Source organism: Coptis chinensis, chromosome 3 (assembly GCF_015680905.1).
Source record: "Coptis chinensis isolate HL-2020 chromosome 3, ASM1568090v1, whole genome shotgun sequence".
In the NCBI taxonomy this organism is placed as follows: Eukaryota; Viridiplantae; Streptophyta; class Magnoliopsida; order Ranunculales; family Ranunculaceae; genus Coptis; species Coptis chinensis.
Window position 1 is genome coordinate 36,097,803 of NC_141458.1, and position 24,068 is coordinate 36,121,870.

A 24,068-nucleotide genomic window follows, 5' to 3' on the forward strand; every position below is an offset into this window, starting at 1 on the left:
TGAAAATGTTACGTTTAAACAACTAGGAGTGGAACGAAATCCTTACTACACATATTGCAAGATAAATGAGAGTAGAAACTTTGATCTAAAACCTAGAATAATAGCTTTTACTTCTTCCTAGTTTAATTAGCTAAGTAGGAGTGAAACAGTTATTTTAGGATAATCAAATGGCGTCGCTGCCATCTTAGTATTGTTTAGATTAGTTTCCCTTCGTTTTTCAATTTTACGTATCCCAATTCACCCACCCACCCATTGTTTGGTTCTAACTGTGTTTGTGTTTTTCAAAAAAAAAACACGAATTAACTCCTTGAAGTATACTGGAAATTTTCAGAATTGTACACAGGAGCGCGCCCGCGCCCTACTTACAATCTATCTAAGCGCGCATGCGCCTATCTTCCAAAAGCAACCAGAAATTTGCTCCTGGAAGTCTACTAGAATTTTTGAAGTCTTAACTCTGAGCGCACATGCGCCCTATCTACGTTGTTCCTAAGCACGCATGCGCCTGTCGTCCAGTAAGTTTATTTCCTATTTTATTTTCAAATTTCAAGGCCCAGCCCATTAAGGAACAGCGCGAAAGCCTGTTTCTGAAAATATCATAGAGCGCGCACGCGCCCTAGTTGCCTTATATTTAAGCACGCCCACGCCTTTTCTGAAGGAAGCCCGATTCACATGTTAGTTGCAGACTCTCCTTTTGTTCAAATTATTTTATATTAAGTGTTTCCAACTTCTTAAATATACTGAGATTGCGTATACAAGACGCTATTCATAAGCGAAGCACGGAGGCATTCAAGTACTATTTCTTTCAATCCTCGTCTCTTCTGTCAGAGGAGTTTTCATTCTAGCAAATCAGGGTTGTTTGACTGCTGTTAGTGGTTTGTTTCATATTGGCCTTAGCCTTGCATGAGATTAATGTTTGATAAGAAAAAACCATCGTTATACATCGTAAACGTCAATGCACACACCTATCTAGAATATCACACACTACACCTGCAATAATGGCTAAAGAACCAGAGAGTCCTCTCTCTGATTTTTACAAAGCCCTGATCGATGGACCTAAGTCATGCATCGTTCATGCAGACCAAGTAGGGGATTTTCGAATTCCCTCGAATATATTTAACTTGTTATCGGTTTTCCATGGTTTAGACCATGAGAAACCTTATCAACATATGCGTAGGATAGAACAAATTTTCACTACATTCCATCATCCTAGCGTAAGTCCGGATCAAGTTAAACTTAGGGTGTTTCTATTCACCCTAGCCGACAAGGCGGCATCTTGGTTAACTGCCCAAACACCAAACTCTGTGGACTCATGGGCTAATCTTGTTCAATTGTTCATGGAATAATTTTACCTACCACTAAAGACAGATGAAATACTTCAAAAGATTTATTTCTTCTGCCAAAATCCTCATGAATCCTTTTCAGAAGCCTGGAATTGTTTCACTGATCTTCTCATTAAATGCCCGTATCATAATCTTGCGAAAGACACGCTTGTTCGTGCCTTCTTCAAGGGGCATTTACACCATCATAAGGAGGTTTTAGATATCATGACTGGGGGTAGTTTTCTTAGTAAAGGAGCCTTTGAAGCTTATAAATTCTTAGAAGATCAATCTAAGAGGAACAACAATTGGGGAGGTAACGACTCTTTCAGCTCTACTCTTTCTTCTTTTGAGGTTAAACCTGATCCCGAGCTTAAAACTCTTATCGATGCCCTTACTAAAAAGGTAGATGTTCTCTCTGTTCAACAACAACCCACTCCAGTCATAAACATTAAATCTACTTGTTGTAATGTTTGTTTTAGTCTTTAGCATTCCGACTTCTATTATCCTCTTGTCTATGCACAACCACCACCACAACCATCAAACTTCAACCAGTTAACTCAACCCCAAGGACAAGGAAACTTAGGTGACCAGAACAAAGGGTTAGTGCCCATGACCCAAAACTATCAACATCAAGACATGAACGACCAACAAGCCTTAATTCTAGTTCAACCATCTACAGACGAAGTAGTAGTGACCTTGTTGGAAAAACAAAATCAAATTATGCAATAAAACTCCAACTTGATGAAAGATCAGCATGATCAAAACTTTAAAATGATGCAACAAACGATGCAAATGAGGCAGTCTTTGTGCCAAAAGGTTATTGACATGTCTCCTAACCAAAATAATAACCAAACAGGCGTGTTTCCAGGTCAAACAGTGCCTAATCCTAAATCAACAAACACCGCCTTTGAAATAAACAGTATTCAGTATAATGGTAATATAACCCCAGAGGACCTACATGCAGTCACTACCCGTCGTTCAGGGAGAGTAGTTGATAACAAAGTAACTATGCCTAAATATCGCATGCAGATAGAAGCTGAAAATGAAATCGGCCATACAACATATTGCCATAGAAACTGAAGACCCTACAACTGTAGAAGTTCCAGTCCCACCACAACCAAAAGGGAAACCCTAAACCCCATAATAGAAACTGATGATCCTACACCTGTAGAGGTTCTAACTTGGACACCTAGATGGAAAACGGCTAAAGATAAAGCAAAAACTAATAATACTTTTGACCATTATGCTAAATATAGAGATAAACCACCGTATCCCCAGAGACTAATTGTGTCTAAAAATAATGATAATTTTGATGAGATTAGAAAGTGTTTAAAAATTTGACTATAAACCTACATTTTCTAGATGCTATAAAAAGTCTACCTGGACACGCTAAGTTTCTAAAAGAGTTATGTACCAAGAAGAGGAAAACCAACATACTCACGAAGCCTTATTAACTGAACAATATCCCTCTTTATCTGAACATAACTGAATTGTTAAGTACAAGGACCCTAGTCGTCCTACTGTACAATGCACCTTAGGTGATACCTTCATAACAACTGCTTTATTAGACCTAGGGGCGAGTGTTAACTTACTCCTTTTTTATTTAGATAAACAACTAGGTCTAACAAAACTTTAACCAACCAAAATGACTTTGCAGTTATCCGATCGTTCTATTAAGTATTCCAAAGGCGTAGTTGAAAACATTCTCGTTAAAGTTTAGGATTTTTACTACCCAGTTGACTTTGTTATTCTCGACATAGAAATTGCTCATGATTCTATTCTCATCATTTTAGGGCATCCTTTCTTGGCAACCGCCAATGCCCAAATCAATTGCCGAGATGGCTCAATGACTCTTTCCTTTGGAAATCTTTCTGTGGAGGTTAATATGTTTAGACTCAAGCAGAGACAACTAGGTTTGCCTATAGAAGGAGAAGTGAAGTCCATTGACAGTTTTGTATCTCACATTAGTGCAACCGACGCTTTCGTCCCCACACTAGTAGATACCCTTCTTATGGAAGAAGACAAAGATCACAATTTCGACTCCTTGGACGAGATTGATGAATTTTTAAAAGATGCAGATGAATACCATAATTATGTGGATGCAACCAAGCTAGATGAGGAATTCTATGAGTTTCTAAGAGCCTGTGATGATCCACCCTCTCAAAAACTACCTAGAGCACCACCCGACCACCATCTACCTGAGCTAATCCCTCATAAAATCCAATCATTCTTCCCACCCTTTTCTTCTAACACTTATTCACATTCAAAGTATTTTCCACAACCATTCATTTTCTTACGATCATTCACTTGGACACCCTCTCATTCAACTAAGTTGCATCGTAGGAAGTCTTGGTGCTTGATTTTGTTTGGTGGTGCATTCCATGTTAATTATTTATGGAAGGACCCACAACTTTTTCGATTATTGATGTATGGTAAACTATATTTTAATACATATATATTAGATAAAGTCTCGAGTATCTGACTATAAAAGACTCATTTTATTTTTTCGGTGTACTCCATTTCAATTTTATGTTATGGGAGTGCACCATTAAGGTATTCGAACCCTCCTTTTTGGAATGCGTGGTTGTAAGTGTCGGATCTTTAGTCCACGTTTCATGTGACTCACTCATTCATCTCTTGCATTTTTTTTCTCGTTGTTTGAGTAGTGTTTCTCTATGGAGTGAGTTTTATTTTTATTTCTTTCTCGTAATTTTTTTTTTTTTTTTCAAAAATCAAACATATACAAATTTTAAAAAATAAAAAACATAAACATGTATTAGGAAGTCTAGGGAATCTGACTTTAAAAGACCCAATTTTTTTTACAATACCACCTTCCTGGAGTATAGGCCAAACAAAAATTTTCAAACTTAAAAAAAGTTTTCCAATTTTGTTTGGGGGTGACGTATTTTAGTCTTTCAATTTAAAACTTTCTGCCACCCTTTGCTTGTCATGTTTACTCCAGTAGAGTTTGTATTAGTTAGTACGTAATAGTTTAATTGTGCTTCATGTTATCATATCATCTTTACAATATTTCTGTTACAAGTACTACCAATATTTGCCACGTTTCTGTGCTAAATTCTTTCCTTATCTCTTTACACTTTGATGACAAAACGTTCGATTGTTTGAGGGTGGGATAGAAATATTTGCAAAAATTAGGTACTTTTAGGATGTAAATTACACACTTTTCTTTATAAAATATTAAAAATCATAAAAAGTATTTATACTATGCACTTAGAAATATTTGTATTGTTTATTTTTCTGTGATGATTGTAGTCTAGAAGTTTCACTTTAGCTCTTAAATTAGAATAGTTTTTAAAAACTTAGGTTAATATGTAGGTAATAATCATTGCATCTTTCCATAAATATATTGCATGAGCATCTATGTCTGTATTGGCAATAAGTTTTTGAAATCTAGGCTAGAGTACTTATTCTACAAATCATGTGAGAATATAGTCTAAAAGCCTTATGAGTGAAATATCTTAGTAATAACACAAGGAAGAAGTAAATTCCGAATAGAGAAATCACACGTCCACTTGCTTGATCACTATACCATATCTTAAACGAGAATTTAGGCCCTTTTTGGATCGATATAGCTAGAAATTCAAACCTGTATGAAATTATTTTCCGCTAGTCGCTCCTCTGAGCCTTTCTTTAGCCTTTTCATAAACCACAAATCCTTTACCCTTTTATAAAAACAAAATAAAAATAAAATCAGCCTACCCATTTTTGAATGAGTCTGAGAATAGAGATGAAATAAAAAAAAAGAAAAGAGAAAGACCTGTGCAAGACCAAAAATTTGTTAGTGCTTCAAATAAGAAAAGAAAAGAAAATTTCCATCCAAAGAAAATAAAATAAAATAAAAAGTTAGAACTCAAAAAACAGAATGAAAGGAGTCAAAAGCTAAAAGGAAAAAAAAAAAAATGGCTAAGGGTGGAAACAAAGTGTAGAAGCAAAGTAAAACAATGTTTTATCTAGTTAGATATTTTGAAAACTCTATTATCTCAGACTTGTCTTTTTGAATATCAATTTTCTTTCTTCTTAAAACCATCACCTAATCTCCACAATACCTAATAAAGACATCTAGCTCGATTAGGAATATGTTAGTGTGATAGTAAGTGCTAGATGTGTTTGATCGACTTCGGCTTCCTTGTACGTTATTGAGATTGTAAAGTAAAGTGTGCCCACTACGCACTGGAGTGAGTGAAACTTGAGTAGAAAAATCAGAATGTTTTTGTCTTGATATATTTGTGAGGACTTACTTAAGAACGTTATTCCAAAATTTCAGAAACAGATCTGTTATTGCATTTCATAATATAGTTCATTATATATATGTTTATCCGTAGATGCTTGATTAATTATTATGCACGTATTAGCTTAGGTTTCCAATTGATTATTCTGTATTCATTGCTAGTGAGATGTATAAATATCAGAGAATAAATAAGGAAACATTAATTTTTATTTCTAAGTTATTGTAGTATAGATGAAGTTTGTGAGTACCTTCTCTGGAATACTCGCACGAGGCTATAACTCGTCCACTAGGGAATTCATAGTGGTTTAAGGCCTTATTGCATATGGTCAATGCAATCGCACTGGGCGAAACGCGATTAGTTAGAACTCCATTTTTGGTCACTTATTTTAATTTATCATATTTGCTTGAGGACAAGCAAAATGCTGTTTGAGGGTGGTTTGATAAGCAAAAAAATGTAGTTTTAACCTCTTAATAATATTACATTTAGATCAATTATGTTTATAATAAATAAGAGTTAGTACTATTTACGTACTTTTGTATATTTCAGGTATTGGAGTCAAATATGTGAAAATATATGTCACTTTTGCAATAGAAATGAGCAAATGTTGGTTGCTAAGAAGTTCTATGGTTAAAGCCCAAGTTTCAAGGAGAAAAAACATTTTCAAAGCCAAGTTAAAGCTGAAAAGTCAAACTCAACGCGGACATAAATAGAGCAGAAAAGTCAACAGAACTTCCCCATGCCGTATCTTTGGACTAAAACTTCGGAATTAGTCCTATTATATGTCAAAACGATTGGCTTGGAAAGAGCTTTCTAATGGTCTAAGCTTTGACCCAATCAGAGTAGTAAAAGTGGATTAAAAGGCTGTTGCAGTAATTTCCAATAGAGAAACTCTTTTTGAACTTAAATAATTAGGTTTTGGGTTTGATTTAATGGCCCAAAACATGACTCTAAATCCCATGCACGAAATTATAAACCTAACCCTCTCCTATATAAAGAGGGTTAAGGCTAAACAAAACTTGGCTACTCCCCTATTTAGTTTAGTTGTAAAATTAGGGTTCTCCCATATACTTTGACTCCTTCCCATTGATTAGAACTCTCTTAACTAAATTAGCTTTCTCTCTCTCTCTTTAGTATAACCTAATTATTGTTTCTAAACTCTAGCCTCCATTAATTAACCAAGTTATTATTATTGTCTTTATTATGTCTTATTCTTCTTCTATTAATAATAGTCTAATGAATCTTAGCTAAACCTCTATTAGATGGGTTTGATGAAGACTCAATGTGTTAGTTAGAATTATTGTTTATTCAAGAGTTTCAATATAGAGGTTAGTTTATTCACCATGAGAATGAGTTAAACTTATTCTCATGCCAATTATTATTTGGTTAGAGATGTCATGAATAGTTAGGGATCAAATACTTAATCTTTATTGGTTAGGGTTGCAATAATCTACACTAGCATATTAGAAATTTATCTAGGTGAATATAAAATCCCCCTAATCCCTTCTTCCCATTTAAAACCTTCGTAGTAAATTGCCTTAGTATAAACTAGACCATTAAATCTTCGCAATTAGTTATTTTTATCATATTAGTAAAATTACAATCCATTGCTCTCATAGATATACGTAGAATTGTTAAAACTATTGAAAATATTACGTTTAAACAACTAGGAGTGGAACGAAATCTTTACTCCACATATTACATGATAAATGAGAGTAGAAACTTTGATCTAAGACCTAGAATAATAGCTTTTACTTCTTCCTAGCTAGTTTAATTAGCTAAGTAGGAGTGAAACAATTATTTTAGGATAATCAATAGCTCATATTAATGTATGAACAGTGATTGTTCATACTCCAATAAGTACTCTTACGTACTGATCATACATTATGTTGAGGTATGAACAGTATGAACAATGATTGTTCATACTCCAATAGCGTTTTTACTTACTGATCATACATTATATTGAGGTATGAACAATGAGTATAATTGATTGTTCATACCCCAAATAAGTATGAACAATAAGTATGAACAATCAATTATACTCTAATAGGTGTTCTTAGTGATCATATATTATCTTGAGGTTCATACCCCAAATAGATATGAACAATCAATTATACTATAATAGGTGTTCTTACTGATAATATATTATTTTGAGGTTCATACTCCAAATAGATATGAACAATGATTGTTCATACATTAAATAAATATGAATAATGAACAGTGATAGTTCATACTATATACATTGGGTTGTTTCGGTTGGGTCGGACCGTTATTATTTCGTATTATAGATATACTTGACTTTTTATATAACCGAGCTGTTTTTAATTTCTGGTAAAGAGTATAGTTTACCTTTTGTCTACCGGCGTTTGAATTTTTTTTTTCCCCGATCTGTACTGGAGAGTTTCTCCCAAGACCAAGTAGTCAATCACCGAAATATCGTCGGCAGATTTATGAAAACACAAAATAGCGCCGATATTTCGTAGTTCATCTCAAGATCTAAAATCATAACAGAAAAAAAACTTGTGTTGAAAAACAAAGATGGAAACGAATTCTAGAATTTGGGATGAAATTGAACGTTCAGAAAGGTAAATTCCAAAGGCCAGTTTATTATTGTGAATCGTTATAACTTATTATTATTATTATTTTGGGTGCAGCTACCTTGTTTGTTGTATGTTTGAGAAGGCAGCATCTCTAGCTACTTGCGTTCTGAAGCGCATACTTATTACATCAATAATAGAAGACACTGAGTTGGATGACATGATGGAATCAGCTGGGATGGTTTTGGTCCAATCCTTAAAGGAATTGGGGAGGTGCCTATAATCTTACACCTAATAAAGAATGACTGCATTGGTTGTTTCTGACCATCTTTTGTGACTTGTGCAGAACATCTGAGATATTGAATGAGCTCAGAAATTCGTTTGGTTCAGTGACAAATGTGCCCATTCAACTTCTTCTTACTGGGTATGCCAATTTAATTAACTTTGATTTCCAGCTGAAGTTTGGGGTGTTAATATATTGCTTGTTATTTTTCAGGGCTTGCTTTCAAATATCAGATGGTTCTCATTCTGGTCTTTGTGAGTTCCTTGAAGAATTTCTGGGCAAATGGAAGTATGTGGATGGAGAGTCTTATATTCTTGCTAATGCCTCTTACTTCAAAGGATGTAACGGAGAGTCTGTTCTAGCGATAGATAAGTACTTGGATGTTGTGGAGATCTATGCTGTAACACTTCTCGGGGAAAAATTAAACAATACAGACCTTGCTATAACTTGGGTGGAGAAAGCTGAATTACCCGATGAAAAACGACAAGTGAGAAAATTTATCCATCATCTTTAACTGTTGATATTTTTAATATGGAGTTATGTGATTTCTTCACTCTGCATGTTTTCTTTTGAATATATTAAGTTTGTGGACATTGGTCACTGCTTTCCACCAAACTCACCAACCCTGCTGTTCGAGTTGCATGGGTGTGTGTTTACATTCTTGAGGATTATGTGTGTTTACATCCTTGAGGATTATATGTTTACATCCTTTTACCCAAGCTTAATGTTATAATGTTGTAAGACTGTTTGATCAGTGTTGAGATATATATAAGTCCCTAGTATGTGGTTTAGTACCACATTGAGTAGGTAGTAGTTTAAGTATGTGATCTCTCATTATTTAAGGAGAGTGAGTCCCATGTAATCACTTAACTTTTGCTATCTTCACGTTTGGTCATCTAGATTTCTACTTGGTCACCTAGGCTTCACGTTTTCTATTCCGGGGACCTGTGACCGGTGACCGGCAGATGGCCGGATTCCGTCAACGAATATATTTTATGGTCAGTTTTTTTTAGTTTCCTTCTCTTATTGTTTTGGTGTCGGTGACTTGGTGGTACTTGTCTTTTACTGCTTCGTGGCCTAAAGTTTGCACCTTGGTAGAATGATTTGTTAATGTTGGTTTACAATTATGCATGGGGCTCCAAAAGGCGATCTTTTTTATTTTTGTGGGTAAGCAAGGTTTTTAGAGAGGTCCCCTACCCCTTTTCATAAAAATAAATAAAAGTTTGTTACATCCTTACATATTGCTTACCACTAGCATCATCATAGATAATTTTCTTTACATCTTCCGAAAATGAACTAGAAACTAACTCTATGTAACTAACAGTAGGAATATCACTAGCCAGTGTATCTGCCAGTTTATTAGTCTCCCTGTATACATGGGTTATACTGAAATGCTCAAGTACTTCCTTCATATTTCGAATGCTTCGGATCATCTTCTCTGCTTCCCATGGATGCTTACTCTTTTCATTCAAAAACGAATCTGTTGAGCATGACCGCATGTCGTTTAAATATTGATTCTGTGAGATGGCATGCATGGGTGCTGGTGTTATTAATCCTTGTGACAAGCACGTAGGGTATTGGATATTGGCTGCTGGCTATTTTCACTTAGGTGCACTAAGTTTTATATGGCAAATATTACCCACTGTACCCACTGTACCATCTGTTTACATTCTTTCAGCCCGCCCAAACAAGACCATAGACAGTCCAGAACAGAAACTGTTTCAGCAACCAGACATGGTTTCTTTGTTGCCCAAGTACTTATTCTGTTCGAATCGTTTTTGTTCATTGTCGTTCAAGTCTGTTTTCTTATCACCGATCAATTTCCACCCTTATCACCAATCAATATTAAGTGAAGATCCTTTTGTTGGTCTGTTATGAAGATTCATGAATTTGATATTTGTCAAGGATTTTGTCCGTTTCTTTGAAAACTCTGTCAAGGACTGGGTTTGTTGATAGTGAAGTTTTAATTTGTGAGAGAGGCAATATCTGCTTTTCATGGTGGCAGTGCATGGCTGTTGATATTTCAAAAGAAGTTTTCATATTTTGTTGAGCAGATGCAAGCTCTGGTGTTTCTTTGATATTTTTTGGAGGACCCATGTGAGGAGCACGAATGGTGATTGCCATTTGTTAGCTTGCTTTTGTGGTGGTGTTCAATGCTCATTTGTTCTTTGTCTTTTCTAATGGTATGTGAGCGCATGGGCGGCATTGCAGCAAGCTAACTGAAATTACTTTTGCGAAAGTCATGTGCTGGTAATTTTTTTTGTACTTGGTTAACTGTGAGGCGCATGCTCACAAGTCCAAGCTTATTGATGTTGGCTTGTATGCGCCTGTGCTTTGCTACCTAGTTGGTTTTATGACTTGAAAGTGGAAAGTCAAAGCTGATGACATGGTAAAAAGTGATTGGTGGCTTGGTGCTCATTTTAAATGGCAGCAGTTATTGATTCTTGTGAGTGTACGTGTCTTGTTGTTCTTTGTAGACACGTGAGCAGCATGTTTCTTCCCCCTAGTGAGTAAAATTTGACAAGAACCCCTGACAATTTATTGTTTGGTTGATAAGCAACTTCCGTTGACCGATGGTTCAGCTTTAAAGGGTTTGACTCCCTTTTACGTCGTGGTGCGGTGTTCTCTGGTATTTCTCCGGCTTTGTTTTTCGCTCTCTTGTTGAGTAGCTTCTCATATGCCTTTGCTGTCTTTGATGGTACAACTTTTCAGGGTTTGATTCCCTTTTATGCCGCGTGGTGTCGAGTACTCAGGTGTTTCATTGACCTTTATTACCTCTTGTTAAGATACTCGTTGTTTTTTATGCTGTTACTATCTGTTCATGACAAGATGCTCAGAAAAGAGTTCATTCTAGGATATGCCTTTGGATTTGAGGGGGGAGTATAGTAAGTATTTGCTTTTGAGAAGTATTTTCTTTTGCAAGTGATGTTGGAGGTATTTTGGTATGAGACACTCATGGATGCGAGTTGTTATGTGCTCAAAAGTTAGTTTTTTTGGATGAAGTTCTCTCTAGTTGGTTTGGTTGCATCTCCCCAAATTGTCCATGATTTACTTGGATACATCACCCCGGATGCTATGATTGGTCTTTGTTATTGATTATTGGATCCAAGTATCCAACTCAGCCATTTTTTGTCGTATTGGTCAAGCTCTTCCATTGTTTGTTGCACATAGTTCTTGAGCTACCTCTAGATGAGGAGCATTTTTTATTGGAGCTTCCATGGCATGTGCCTGGAGCCTTTTGGAGCTACCGAGACCTACGAGTCCAGAACCTTTTTTTGTTTGTTTGTTGATGTTGTTGCTGGTGCTTGTTTGAGGATGATGCTTGCGGCTGGAGTTTGGAGGTTTATATCTTTGTATTTGGCAGGCATACTTTATGTGATATCTTTGTATATGCTCAAGGGGGAATGTGATCTACTAGTTATTTATTGTAATTGCAAGCATGAAATATACAGTCCATATATTTCGGTTTGAGGGGGAGTGTTGAGATATATATAAGCCCTAGTATGTGGTTTAGTCCCACATTGAGTAGGTGGTAGTTTAAGTATGTGATCTCTCATTATTTAAGGAGAGTGAGTCCCATGTAATCACTTAACTTTTGCTATTATCAATATATTCTAGATTTCTACTATCAGATTTAGCATGTGGCTGTTACTTCTAGAGTATACGCCAAGTTGTTGTGGTGCTGCAAACCCACCATTTAGAGTAGCTAGCAAACCCATTTTTTATGCACATACTTGTGATAAATTGTAGGTCTTTTTCAAGATAAAATATTTGCATCTAAGAGGAGTTTCTGATTTCAATATTGGCATGCAAGCAAATGCATTGCAAATCTTGTTTGCTCCGTCAAAGTAAGCTGAGACTTTGAATTCAAGGTGCTTCATAATAACTTATCAAATTGATCCTCTTAGTTATAGCCTTTCTTTGTTTTGTTTATTTGTAGGAACTTCTAAGAAGATTAATATCTTTATATTCTCCTAAAGCCACCAACTCGTCCCTTACTGAGGAGGCACGTAAAAGTGGATCTAGTTCTTATTCAGGAATGGAATCAACAGCACCTGGAGCTGGAGAAACGTCAAGAACTTCAAAAGTTAAATACCCGCATAATGGTGGGGATAATAGAAAGCAAACCACTTTTAAATTCACTGAAAGGGTGGAATCATGCCTCTGGTGGTTTCGTACTGTCAGTCTAAAATTCGGAAGTGTTCGTTTGGTCATTTCTCATGGAAAGATTGTACTCTGGAGCTCGTTTATCATCTTCATATGCTATGTTCTTCAGAAGAAACGAGCTACTTTACGGCGGTGAGATAATCTTCTTTCTAACTTCTTATACCAATGCACAAGTTCTTTGCTAATATGGAAACTGTGCTTCTTCTGCTTCATTCTACTTAAAACATTTGTTTTTCTTTCGCATCATCTGCATGGTCAGAAAAGGTAAGTGTGAATGAGAGATGAATGCCGCATTGGTCAATATTATTTTATAATTAATTGAGGGGCTAGGCTGACCCCAACCTGCATTTAGGGGGAAGAAAACCCAATTGGAATTCAGTTCTCATGTACAACTTGCATATAGCAGCATCAATTGGCAAAGTTGTTCGAAAAATTATAATTCCTAACTTCTTTTGGTGCTTTACATGTTTATTTTAGTGCAAATACTCTTGTTGAAAATTTGAGAACTTATCACTTGTTGGTTGCTCATGCGTTCCATTTTCTGGCAGGATGGCTAGTAGGCAAGCTTTAACTGTAAAGAAAGCTCTGGTAGACATGTGGCAGCTTGCTTTTTCTGTGCAAGTAAATCCGTTGGCTGCTATTGAACCTCTCCCAGCCGGAACACGTGGAAGTAGGGGATGATGGTATTGAGCTGGGCATGTTTGCATTTATTGTCAACCAAATGAGAACAGATGATAAATTCAACAAATACTACACTCTGGACTTCCTCTCAGAGAACACTATACAATGTAATTTCACTCCATCAGCTGAGTTTGCCATTTTCCCTTTGGCGGGTGAGTTTGTCAATGCCAGTTTCCATTTTCCAACTTGACATTCTAGAATAAGAGCATCTCAAGAAATAAATGTGCCAGTTATGGATAACAGAAACACGACTGACATTGCTATTGCCATTGGAGGTGCCATGACCAAAATGAATTTGGATAGTGTACATGGCTAGGCTGTAAACGAAGCCGGAGATATTGTTATACTGTTGGAGTGTGGCATCATACATAACAAAGTTTTTGTTTAGCCCCTGATAACTTTTCTAGCAGTTCTCTTCCTGGAATAAATCGATGTTGAATTAATTATTCTGAGCAACTTTAGTTCCAGTTCATAGTTTGATCTCTTATTTTGATGTATTATGTTTCTAAATCCTATATGGACAATTTGCATTGCAAGAAATCATTAAAGTGTACCACCATCTTTCATTCATCTACTGTCTCCACCTTCTATCACCTCTACCATCTTTCATTGCATTACAAGATATCAAGAGTGCATATGTTTTTTCTCCTTCTAGGCCCAACAAGGGCCATTTTAATGTTATAAAATAAATTTGAGAACAACGCCTTAAAAAAGAAAGAAAGTGAATCTGTTAACCACCAGGACTACGAGAGGGCAGATTCGAAGCTTCCACTGCATGATGGAAAAGCAGACAGAAAAAAAAAATTATTTACACTACAACCACACTAACTCCTGCAATTCCGCTAGGTGGAATGCAAGGTAAATTCATACTTAATAAACTTCCAAATTTTATATTCCTCAATTTGACTTGTGACATAAAATTCTGTTTGGGCAGGGAATGTCACGAGTTTATGTACTCAAGTAGGCCGTGGCAAAATGTTGTTGATTTTTATTCAAATGTAGTCAACGGAAAAGTGTCCTTGTCATCATCGATACTGTTTCAAAATGAAGACACGAAGACATGCATTAATGAAGTTGTAGAAGAAACTAAACATAGAACTACTGGAAGATGGGAAAGAGTGACGTTCAAGATTCTTCTTTCATATCATGAGACTTCTTTCAATGGGTGGAAGAAGCAACCTGGGTTGAACACAGTTCAAGGGTAAGCTGTTTTACACTTATTTAATTAGTACTGGTTTGAATGTAGTCTGAACTGTTAATTGTTTATCCATAGCATAGTGGAGAGGTTTCTTGGGAGATTTGTGGATGACAAGAAAGCTGAAAAGTTGAAAGATAAATGTTTGCCTCTTGAAGGTTGCACTACAGTTGAAGGGCGTACAGACAAAGGAGTGACAGCTCTTAAGCAAGCTTGTTCTTTTTGTGAGTCTCAAACATTTTCTCATTGTCTCTATATTCGTTCACTCGAACTTTCAATATCATCTCTATGCTTGTGTTTGATTGAACAAAACGTGTCTCAAGACTATTAGGGTGCTTAAGTAAATTTTGGGGAAGGATTTGATTGATGATTTTCGTTAGAATTAAGCATGGGGAGGGTACAAATCCTTTTGATGGTATAGTCTTGTAGCTTCCTATCATGAACTTCCATGGATCTCTTTTAGGTCTTACCAGTAGTGTGGTTCTTCTATAATTCTTGAAGGAATATAGTAGTTGCCTAGTTTACTCTTCGATGCAACTTTGCATGTCTTACTTGTTGACTCTTTTTTTTTTGGCACTACTAATGTGCCCTGTTTTTTTTTTAAAAAAAAGAAAAAAAATTGTTTTTATGCACATGTAGTTTGAATATATAGCTATAAGTAAACCATTTATAATCACGTTTTAGTGATTATAAGTATGTATAATAAGTTTTTCTTACTGTTTCCCAAAGTAGAATTTGATTGTTTCCTTCATGTTCCATCATTCCCCAAAAAAGCAGAGTTTCCAAATGGAGCAAAACTTCAGGAGACTTTTATAGATATCAAAATTTAACAATATTATGTACCTAGAAGAAAGTGAGAAAGACAGGGGTACCCATATATTGCTTTCTCTGTTGCATGGGTACTTCATATTTTGTGCCGTGTCCGACACCGACACCGACACCGGACTCAGATTCGACACATGACAACTGTCGGTTGGGTGGGTCTGATGGTGATGAAAAATCGAATAGGGATATAAAGGCCTAGCATGTAATTTATGTGTTACTTTGTGCTTAGTGCTCAATACTGCTGGGCATATGCAAACAGAGATACAGCTTGACAACTGAGTTATAATGATCAGTGTTTGGTTTAGCATAAGAATAAAGCTTTTAGAGTTTGGATACTTGCTAACTATGATGCGTTGTATATGTCAGGGGTCCACCAACCGAGTGCATTACCTACCATGTTCAAGCAACTGAAGCCACACTACCCTGTGACAATAAGGTTTCGCCTTGATCTGCAATTATTGAGCACTGCCTTTATCTTTCTCATACTTCTGTTGATAGTTTTGTTCAGCCAATTCAAGACATTTGGATAAGGTTGTGGTCTTGTTGTAGGCCTGATCTAATGTTGTGCTATTGCTACAGTACACCACAATTGCCTCAGTTAGTATTTATCCACACACATCGGTACACCAACACCAAAAAAAAGGGAAAAGAAAAGAAATATCAATTCACTTCTGATTGAGTTATTGGACGTAAATTGGTTCGTCTTTTTCTGATAAATTTCTTGATGTGTCCACACACATCGGCACACCAACACCAAAAAAAAGGGAAAAGAAAAGAAATATCAGTTCATTTCTGATTGAGTTATTGGACGTAAATTGGTTCGTCTTTTTCTGATAAATTTCTTGATATGTGTTTTGATCACTGGTTTAGGTACCTGGGAAAGGTGGAGAAAGAGTCAAGGTCATGTACTCGTGTGTGGAGCTTGTTGGCAACCGCTTCCTGTACAGGGTAATTGTTAATTCATTTGGGGAGCACAGCTCACAAAATGTAGCATTTCACCGTGATGTTAGGATAGTCTTTTCTGATACTGGTCATTTTTATTACTATTATTGGAATTGTTGTTGATGATTTTTTGTTATTATAATTGTGTACCGTAACTACTGATCAGATGGCCTGAGTGCTTGTGTCAACATCGATAAGAGACGCAGCAGCTGGTGCAGATAATGACGCACTACTAAAATTGATGGACGCTACATGTAGACGTGCCACAGCTCCTCCAGCTCCCCCTGATGGCCTTTGCCTTCTGGATGTTGGTTATGCGGAGTTCAACCCCGAGAATTGCCTAATACCATAGGTAATTCTACAGTCTCAGTGGTACGATTGTGATTATTATAAATGAAACATGCATACACATGATGCAACAGGAGAGTTAGGGACCAACCACATTGAGTGAGTCCGATGTCCTCTTTTTACAAGTAACTTTGTTAAATTGGATAATGGAGGATCTAGCTTCTTTCTTGATTTACCCCCAGTTTAAAGTTGCAACTAACCACTGGCAAATCTGATAACCCAATTCACTTTCACTAAACTTTTCTGTATGCAACTTTAATTCATCAGCCTTGCAGTTTAGCTGGCAGTTCATTTCCCTATTGAAAGTTTGAGTGTGGGCCATCTTCAAGCCATCCCTTTGTTGATTCAAGATAACTGTATTAATAGAATCATTTTTGTAGATTTATTATTTTAACTTGAGTGTATTCTTCCTTCGATTAGTTGCAATGCTATTTTTTATCTTGTTACGAATATTTAACTTGCTAGTAGTGAGAACATTTAGACAACAGTGGTCCGAACCTTTTCCAATCAATTCGATCTGTTTTCTTATTTGAGTCGATCTTTTGCATAGCTGAAGAGCTTTCATGAAGGGATTTTTGGTTTAGCCTAGAAACTCCAGGACCCTTTTGGATTTACTTTTTATATTTTATATTTTGTTTTAGTTAAATTTATAGCAAAATTTGGAAGGGGGTCTTATAGTTCAGTTTCAGTTGCCCCACTTAGGAATTATTTGCCGTGATTACTAATTTGATCTGACGATACTAATCAAATAGTTGGTTACGACCATTTGGTTGGCCAAGTTCGAACCCTGGGATATCTCCTATAAGTCCTAGGTGATGAACATGTCGATTGTTCTGACCCTGGGATGTAGTAATCACTTTGAGAAGAGGGGGGAGGGTAGGGAAGCTCAATGTGTTGATCCATCGGTTGCAGGGACATATGCATAACCGCATCACTTCAGCGGCATACCTTCAGGATAGAGATACAGACCTAGCGGCATCACTCACCCTTAACCTCATTGCAGAGAGGTCTGTGTTGTTGGACGTCTCTTCTGCAACCTTCAACAGACCGCCTTTTCCCAAGATGTCAATGCTACAAAGAGAGCTCACACAATTAGAGGCTTTCGTTACAAGGTAGTCCAACGATAAAATTAAAATGAAAGTTAATAATCCACCTTTTTGCTCTAAATCTGAACTTCGTTCATGTCTCAGGTTTCAGTTTTTTCATTTATCTTTTTCTTTTCTATTTCAAATTGTAGTATAGCTAAACCCAATGAAGTGAATTTTGCTTAGAAACCAATTTTGTTCCTCCCCCCCCCATAGTTTAATTTAATTTGCTTAGAAATCCTTTTTTTTTCCACTTCAATCTTCTCTATCCCACTCTGTGATTAAAAATTTCCTTGTGTCATCAGTCATCAGTGTCCAATGTCTAAAAGTTTTGTTCGTTGAAAAATGTTATGTTTGTTTTTTGATTGAAAGTTCTTTTTGGAAGGATCCTTGGAGGTTGTTCCAAGAAGTTTTCGAGTTGGAGCTCACAGCCTCAGTGAGCCTCACGCAGTCAGACACCATTGCTATTATTATTGGTGGTGTTGTCTTTTGCTGAAGGTCTCTGAAAGAAGAAAATTTCTTTCTTCTATTCTGGATGTCAGTTGTCGAACAATTGATATTAGGAAAGTGATTTTAGTGAGCGATTTTACCTAGCTCAAAACTTTTGGCTTGAATGTGAACGTTTGAATCCACGTTTGATAGATCGAGTGTTGGATCATTGATCGTCTACCAAAGTGAGATCAGCGTGTAAAAATATCCATTTCCTGCCCGATGTGTATGAAACGGGTGCACAAGATATTCAGAGTCAGTGATATGTTGGCAAAAATTACTAATTCAATGGCTTTATAGCTTGTTTTCAAGTCTGTACTATAATAGTAGCAGATATCCAAGAGGACAGCATAATATCAGTAGGTGAATCCAATTTTGTATCATTTGACACCTAGCAGATATTCAAGGGTTAGTAAATTTAATTTGACGAGCGTCTCAAATCTTATGTGGTGTTTGTATTTTTCGACACTGCTGAAAATTCAGGCTATTTAACCTCCAGTATTCAGCATTCTATTATTTTGAAATAAAAATTGGTGTTGAATGCTTAATGCGATTCATAGCTGGTGCTCCATACAGCGTTTTGGGAGAACATTGAATCACTTATCTTCAGCATTGCTGAATGCTGAAGACAAACTCCACAGAGAATGTGATTCGAGGTGCCTACTAAGTACAGCTGAAATTAACCCAGTGTTTCAGAGCTTCACTTGTACTGAATTTGTTTTTAGCAAGCACTTCTGGGGAGATGCTTGAGTTTTTGAGTCTCTGGAGTCTAAAGGAATGTGGAACAACCCAAATCGAGAAAATGTGATTAACTTTGGTAAACCAATATCTGCATATCAGGACTTACATGCGACGACTTTGGACAGATTTTTCAAGGAACACCATTAATTTTGCAAACTGTGAATTGCATAATGTGGGGCATAATGCAATAATTAAAACCAAATTTCACAGGTTCTTCTCACTGAATAAGGACTATCTGTGATCTGTGAAAGTCATCGTGAATTTGATATTTGTCCCCCCCAACAAAAAAAAAAAAAAAAAAAAAAAAAATAAAAACATATCTACATACATCTGCTGATATGCTGACTTTCTAAAACGTTTTGTACAAGAAAGAATATTTACAAAGATTTGTCTGTATGATGAACGTGCTTACAAGTTAGCATCAACTACTAATTTTATTATCATTTTTGAAGCATTGCCATTGTTATGAATGTTAGACTATTAGCAATGTCATGCCAGTGACGTTGTTTTTTATTTTCTTGGACTTGTATTATAGTGAAAAAATAATCTTATGTATAATGGTTGTTATATCGCTATTTGAGTATTTCAACTTCAATTATAACAGCCAGGTTTTGTAATACCGCCTTTGGATGTCGTAAAATCATTGTTGATTAATATATTTAAGTTTGTAACACCTCGCTTCATACTTCATATATAATCTTTCAATAACAACTGTCGAGTTATAAGTCATGATTAATCTCTAGACGGCAGAGAGAACAACATCAAAGTGAAATATTGATAAATAACAATTGAAATTCAACAAATTTTAAAAGGCCGGCCTTATATCTCTCCTAAAATAGCTAATCAGAACACACTCTCTTGTACAGACTAGCAATGAGGAGGACTTTGTCAATCTCATCACCTTCATTTTTGTCCACTTCGTTCTTTGTTGTCGTTCCTATTCTTAGCACTTAACGTCCAGCCTCCTCTCTATCTGACTTTGTTTCTTTCACCTAGCTCTTCAATGCACAGCAACTCCATGCCATCAAAAGCCATCATCACTTCCTTTAGAAATCCTTGATATCTTCCTCCATCTTCTTTGGTACTTGACAGTGCGTGCACATTGGCTTGTGCGCGCACCACTGCAACCTTTCATGGCTTCCAACCGCCCTCACATGCCTTGGTGCCTCGCGCTTCTTATTGTCTTAGTGTGTGTAGTGTCAGCTTCAGGTGCTTCAGAAATCGATATCTTAATGAAATTCAAAAAGGTACTAGTAGGCGCCGAGGTTCCTTTGCGTGATTGGAATCCATCTGTAGTCCCATGCACTAATAATACGAGTAACTGGGGGACTACTGTTATCTGTCGGGAAAGCACGGTGTACGGATTACAACTTGAAAGTATGGGTCTGTCAGGTCTCATCGACATTGACTCACTCACTGAGTTGCTAGGTTTGAGAACAATAAGCTTCATGAACAACAATTTTGAGGGTCCGATGCCTGATATTACAAAGCTTGGTGCACTGAAAAACCTGTATTTATCGAATAATCGTTTCTCTGGTGAAATTCCTACTAATGATTTCGATAACATGGTCTGGTTGAAGAAGATATATTTGGCTTCAAATGAGTTTACAGGTCCAATTCCCTCTTCACTTACAAAGGTTCCCAAGCTTCTAGAGTTGAGGCTTGATGGAAACCAGTTCCAAGGCAGAATACCGGACTTTCCGCAGAAGCAACTGACATTGGTAAATGTATCAGACAATCAATTAGTGGGTCCAATTCCAGAAAGCCTAAGAAAAATGGATTCAAGCCTGTTCTCTGGTGAGGCACCTTTCCCATTAACCATGTGCTTTCGTGCTTGTTATTTTTTAAATCATGCTGTCAAACAACCATTACCACCACCATAAACACCATCATCAACTTAGCTGTGGAAGTTGCATTATGGCTTGCTATACCTCTGTCCTATAACTGGTAATTATTTGTTTTTCCTTTTCCTTCTTTAATGAGTCGCGATCGACTTCATCGGATACACTCAATAATAATATTTAGAATAACCAACTTACGTGGTAGGGTATACTATTCCAATAACACACATAAATATTCCCTCTGGAATTCTGGATCAGTTGTACTGTTAACTTAGAAACTGTTTTATAGACTTCTTCTCTTAGGAACAAGGATGCACATACCTCTCGTATTATCAGTCACCAAAGGACATTAACAGAACATGTTCTTTACCGCACATCTTCTAAACGAACTCCAGCACATAATGTTTTCTGATCATGCAGGGAACCCTGGCCTATGTGGGTCGCCTTTACGAGCATGCCATATCGCCAAGAAGAAACCGTCCAAGATCACTGTAATAGTTGCTATTTTTGTGATAGTTGGGGGGTCTGCGCTACTACTCATGGCTGCAGTCTTTATCCTTCTCCGCCGCCGGCGTCACAGGCATTCATCACAAGCGAGTCTTGGTCGCCACTCATCATTGAACAAATCAGAGAAAATGACACTTGGTGAAGGGAAACATATGGAACAGAGAACGCCTGCAGAGACGTTCCATGCAGGGAAAAAGGCTGATCATGGGAAGTTAGTATTTGTGAGGGATGACGGAGAGAGGTTTGACCTAAATGATTTGCTCAGAGCTTCAGCTGAGGTTTTGGGCAGTGGATCCTTTGGAGCTTCTTACAAGGCTGCCCTTTTGGGTGGTCCTGTTATGGTGGTGAAGAGATTTAGGCAAATGAGCAATGTAGGAAAAGAAGATTTTCAGGAGCACATGAGAAGGCTAGGGAGGTTAAGACACCCTAACTTGCTTTCCCTTGTAGCATATTACTACAAGAAGGAAGAAAAACTTTTGGTGTCTGACTTTGTTAACAATGGCAGCTTGGCTTATCATCTCCATGGTGAGAATTTCATTCTCTTGTATGTGTGCATTTTGTATTTCATTTCTCTAGTGCGTGTGAACACCAAAACTATAATTTTGAAATAAGAATGAAGCAAAAATACTACTAAGAGCATCTCTAGGTGGTGGTAGCATACTCTTCAAATTTGAAAAATGCGACCACAGAATCTGGTAGCAAATTTTGACCAACTCTAGGTGGTCGCAAAATTCATTGGAGATGACCCTGCGCGACATTAGTACTGGCGCGCGCCAGTATCACTGTCGCGCGATATTACCACTGTCGCCCCCAAGTTCAAAAAAAAACTCACGCGACATTCCCACTGTCGCACCAAATTGAAAAAGTAAAAAAAATTAACTTGCGGCGACATTAGCAGTGGCGCGCGTGGTACTGGTCAAAGTCAAAAAAAAAACTTGGGGCGACATTAGTACTGGCGCGCGACATTACTATTGTCGCTCCGCATCCGCATCCACATCCAAACCTCCAGATTTGCGAACAAGAATGCGAACAGACAGGTTATGCGACCATGAATGAAGCCACCTAGAGATGGAATTCCGAGAAATTCCGAATTTTTTCTTCAAATATGAAGAATTTGATAGGTTATACTACCACCTAGAGATGCTCTAACATTTGAAGCTGCAAAAGTAACTAGAAATTTGCTTTGTCGCCTAAGCATAGACAGATCACACGTCTTATTTTCCAAGGCGTGTAAAATGATCTTTCCTATGTCAACTTTCCAATTAGTTCAGTACATGGCGTGCGGTGCCCTAGCACATAAATTGCAGTAGTTTATAATGAGTAACATAGTCTTGTCTCTTATGTTACTCATGGTTTTCTTTTTGGTGTAACTTAAGCAAATTGGCATCAGTCTATGGTTTCTAACTTAAAGTAATTTTTTATATGTAGGCAACCGGACGCCAGATAGCCCTGCGCTCGACTGGCCAACTCGCTTGAACATCCTTAAAGGAATAGCCAAGGGTCTGACTTACCTCTACAATGAGCTCGCAAGCATAAGTGTAGCTCATGGTCACCTTAAATCCTCCAACGTGCTTCTCAATGCATCATTTGAGCCACTCTTGTCGGATTACTGCCTAATACCTGTTGTAAATAGAGACCATGCTGTAGAACTCATGGTAGCATACAAATCACCAGAGTATGCACAATACGGTCGTCTAACAAGGAAGACGGATGCCTGGTCCCTTGGTATATTAATACTGGAGATGATAACTGGTAAGTTCCCGGAGAACTATCTAACACAGAGTAGCAAGGGAGGTAGCAACGCAGATTTGGCGAAGTGGGTCAACTCAGTTGTTAGGGAGGAGTGGACAGGTGAGGTGTTTGATAAGGATATGAAAGGAACCAAGAATGGGGAAGGTGAGATGCTGAAGCTGCTAAAGATTGGAATGGAATGTTGTGAGAATGACGTCGATAACAGGTTGGACTTGAACGAAGCTATAGATAGGATTGAAGAGTTGAGAGAGAGGAACAACAATGAGGATGACTACTCTTCATTTGCGAGTGAAGGTGATTATTCTAGAGCAATGACTGAAGAGGAGTTCTCTTTCTCAATGAATAGTTGAATGGTTAAAGAGACGTTGGCTTTTGGAAAATTTTAATTCGTATGTATATCGTGAAGAATTTAAGAACTTGGTGTTAGAAGGTTGCAGTCTCAGCTCGTCCACAAAACGAGGACTAAATTTCAGGCCGGTTGCATGGGACGGGGCCTTCTGTGTGTGATTAAAGGGGTGAATTTTGTTGGTTCGGTTAATTACCTTGTTGTTTCATGTAGGAAAATAACTTTGTATGATTATTGTTATTATTTCTCTTTTCTTCGGTTTGTAGGGATACATCAAAACCATAAAACTTTAGTTAGATTGACATAAAAGAAATTTTATCAAATAAGCTCTCTCTCTCTCTCCCTCTTTTTGTTTCACCAGTTGTAGGGCTTAGAATTAGCTAATAATTTAGAAGTTACTTTAAACTTAAATGCATCAATATGACAGATGACAATAATAATTATCCACCAAGGTTTCAGTCTCCATGCTGCAACTGGAACCAGTGCCTTCTGATCTCCATGACTCCAATGATGCTTATGCTTTGTCGTTGTCTGGGTACTTGTAGAGCAAGCTTTGCTGCAAGAAAATGCCTCCAAATAAACTTTCAGCTCTCGCATTCTCTGTTGCTGCTACCACTTCCATGCGATTGTGCAACCCCAGCCATAATATATGCACATTTTTCCACTCTCATAGAATAGTAACACAATTTACCCTATACCCTGATGTGTCTTTTGTTAGAAATATACAACTTAATTGTACTTACTATTTACCAATTATCAAACT

The 24,068-nt window shown here is 37.1% G+C and overlaps 3 protein-coding genes across 7 annotated transcripts; all 3 read left to right on the top strand.

The window, feature by feature from the left end:
* Positions 1-7,953: 7,953 nt before the first annotated feature.
* Positions 7,954-13,804, top strand: APEM9 (3-phosphoinositide-dependent protein kinase-1). 3 transcript variants are annotated; one of them, XM_086601710.1, is made up of 6 exons: positions 7,954-8,151; positions 8,221-8,376; positions 8,450-8,527; positions 8,600-8,873; positions 12,137-12,234; positions 12,327-12,470. In XM_086601710.1, the coding sequence occupies exons 1-6, from the start codon at positions 8,105-8,107 to the stop codon at positions 12,334-12,336; spliced, it is 663 nt and encodes a 220-aa protein (XP_086457836.1). In that variant the 5' UTR covers positions 7,954-8,104; the 3' UTR covers positions 12,337-12,470. The 3 variants fall into 3 exon arrangements, with proteins under 3 accessions (XP_086457836.1, XP_086457835.1, XP_086457834.1); XM_086601708.1 differs by lacking the exon at positions 12,137-12,234 and adding an exon at positions 13,102-13,804 and having other exon boundaries at positions 7,965-8,151; positions 12,327-12,685; XM_086601709.1 differs by lacking the exons at positions 8,221-8,376; positions 12,137-12,234 and adding an exon at positions 13,102-13,804 and having other exon boundaries at positions 7,962-8,151; positions 12,327-12,685.
* On the top strand, positions 13,246-16,996 carry LOC147509410 (uncharacterized). Of its 3 annotated transcripts, XR_015218487.1 has the most exons (8): positions 13,246-13,386; positions 13,976-14,092; positions 14,169-14,435; positions 14,508-14,653; positions 15,621-15,690; positions 16,125-16,202; positions 16,363-16,548; positions 16,812-16,996. XR_015218487.1 is itself a non-coding variant. In XM_086601712.1 (7 exons), the coding sequence occupies exons 2-7, from the start codon at positions 14,010-14,012 to the stop codon at positions 16,391-16,393; spliced, it is 675 nt and encodes a 224-aa protein (XP_086457838.1). In that variant the 5' UTR covers positions 13,246-13,386; positions 13,976-14,009; the 3' UTR covers positions 16,394-16,996. The 3 variants fall into 3 exon arrangements, 2 of the variants coding, with proteins under 2 accessions (XP_086457838.1, XP_086457839.1); XM_086601712.1 differs by having other exon boundaries at positions 16,363-16,996; XM_086601713.1 differs by lacking the exon at positions 13,976-14,092 and having other exon boundaries at positions 16,363-16,996.
* Positions 16,997-19,543: 2,547 nt separating this feature from the next.
* LOC147509411 (pollen receptor-like kinase 4) lies at positions 19,544-23,631 on the top strand. The gene is made up of 3 exons (XM_086601707.1): positions 19,544-20,656; positions 21,121-21,732; positions 22,636-23,631. Exons 1-3 carry the CDS (start codon positions 19,993-19,995, stop codon positions 23,307-23,309), a joined length of 1,950 nt encoding a protein of 649 aa, XP_086457833.1. The 5' UTR covers positions 19,544-19,992; the 3' UTR covers positions 23,310-23,631.
* Positions 23,632-24,068: the final 437 nt, after the last annotated feature.

Bases quoted from the DNA above. Each gene is read 5' to 3' on its own strand.
- APEM9 (XM_086601708.1), top strand. From the start codon at position 8,105: ATGGAAACGAATTCTAGAATTTGGGATGAAATTGAACGTTCAGAAAG. The intron at 8,528-8,599 runs GTATGCCAATTT...GTTATTTTTCAG, and splicing joins ATTCAACTTCTTCTTACTGG to GGCTTGCTTTCAAATATCAG. The intron at 8,874-12,326 runs GTGAGAAAATTT...GTTTATTTGTAG, and splicing joins TACCCGATGAAAAACGACAA to GAACTTCTAAGAAGATTAAT.
- LOC147509410 (XM_086601712.1), top strand. From the start codon at position 14,010: ATGATGGAAAAGCAGACAGAAAAAAAAAATTATTTACACTACAACCAC. The intron at 15,691-16,124 runs GTTTCGCCTTGA...TCACTGGTTTAG, and splicing joins CACTACCCTGTGACAATAAG to GTACCTGGGAAAGGTGGAGA. The intron at 16,203-16,362 runs GTAATTGTTAAT...ACTACTGATCAG, and splicing joins GCAACCGCTTCCTGTACAGG to ATGGCCTGAGTGCTTGTGTC.
- LOC147509411 (XM_086601707.1), top strand. From the start codon at position 19,993: ATGGCTTCCAACCGCCCTCACATGCCTTGGTGCCTCGCGCTTCTTATT. The intron at 20,657-21,120 runs GTGAGGCACCTT...CTGATCATGCAG, and splicing joins GGATTCAAGCCTGTTCTCTG to GGAACCCTGGCCTATGTGGG. The intron at 21,733-22,635 runs GTGAGAATTTCA...TTTTATATGTAG, and splicing joins CTTGGCTTATCATCTCCATG to GCAACCGGACGCCAGATAGC.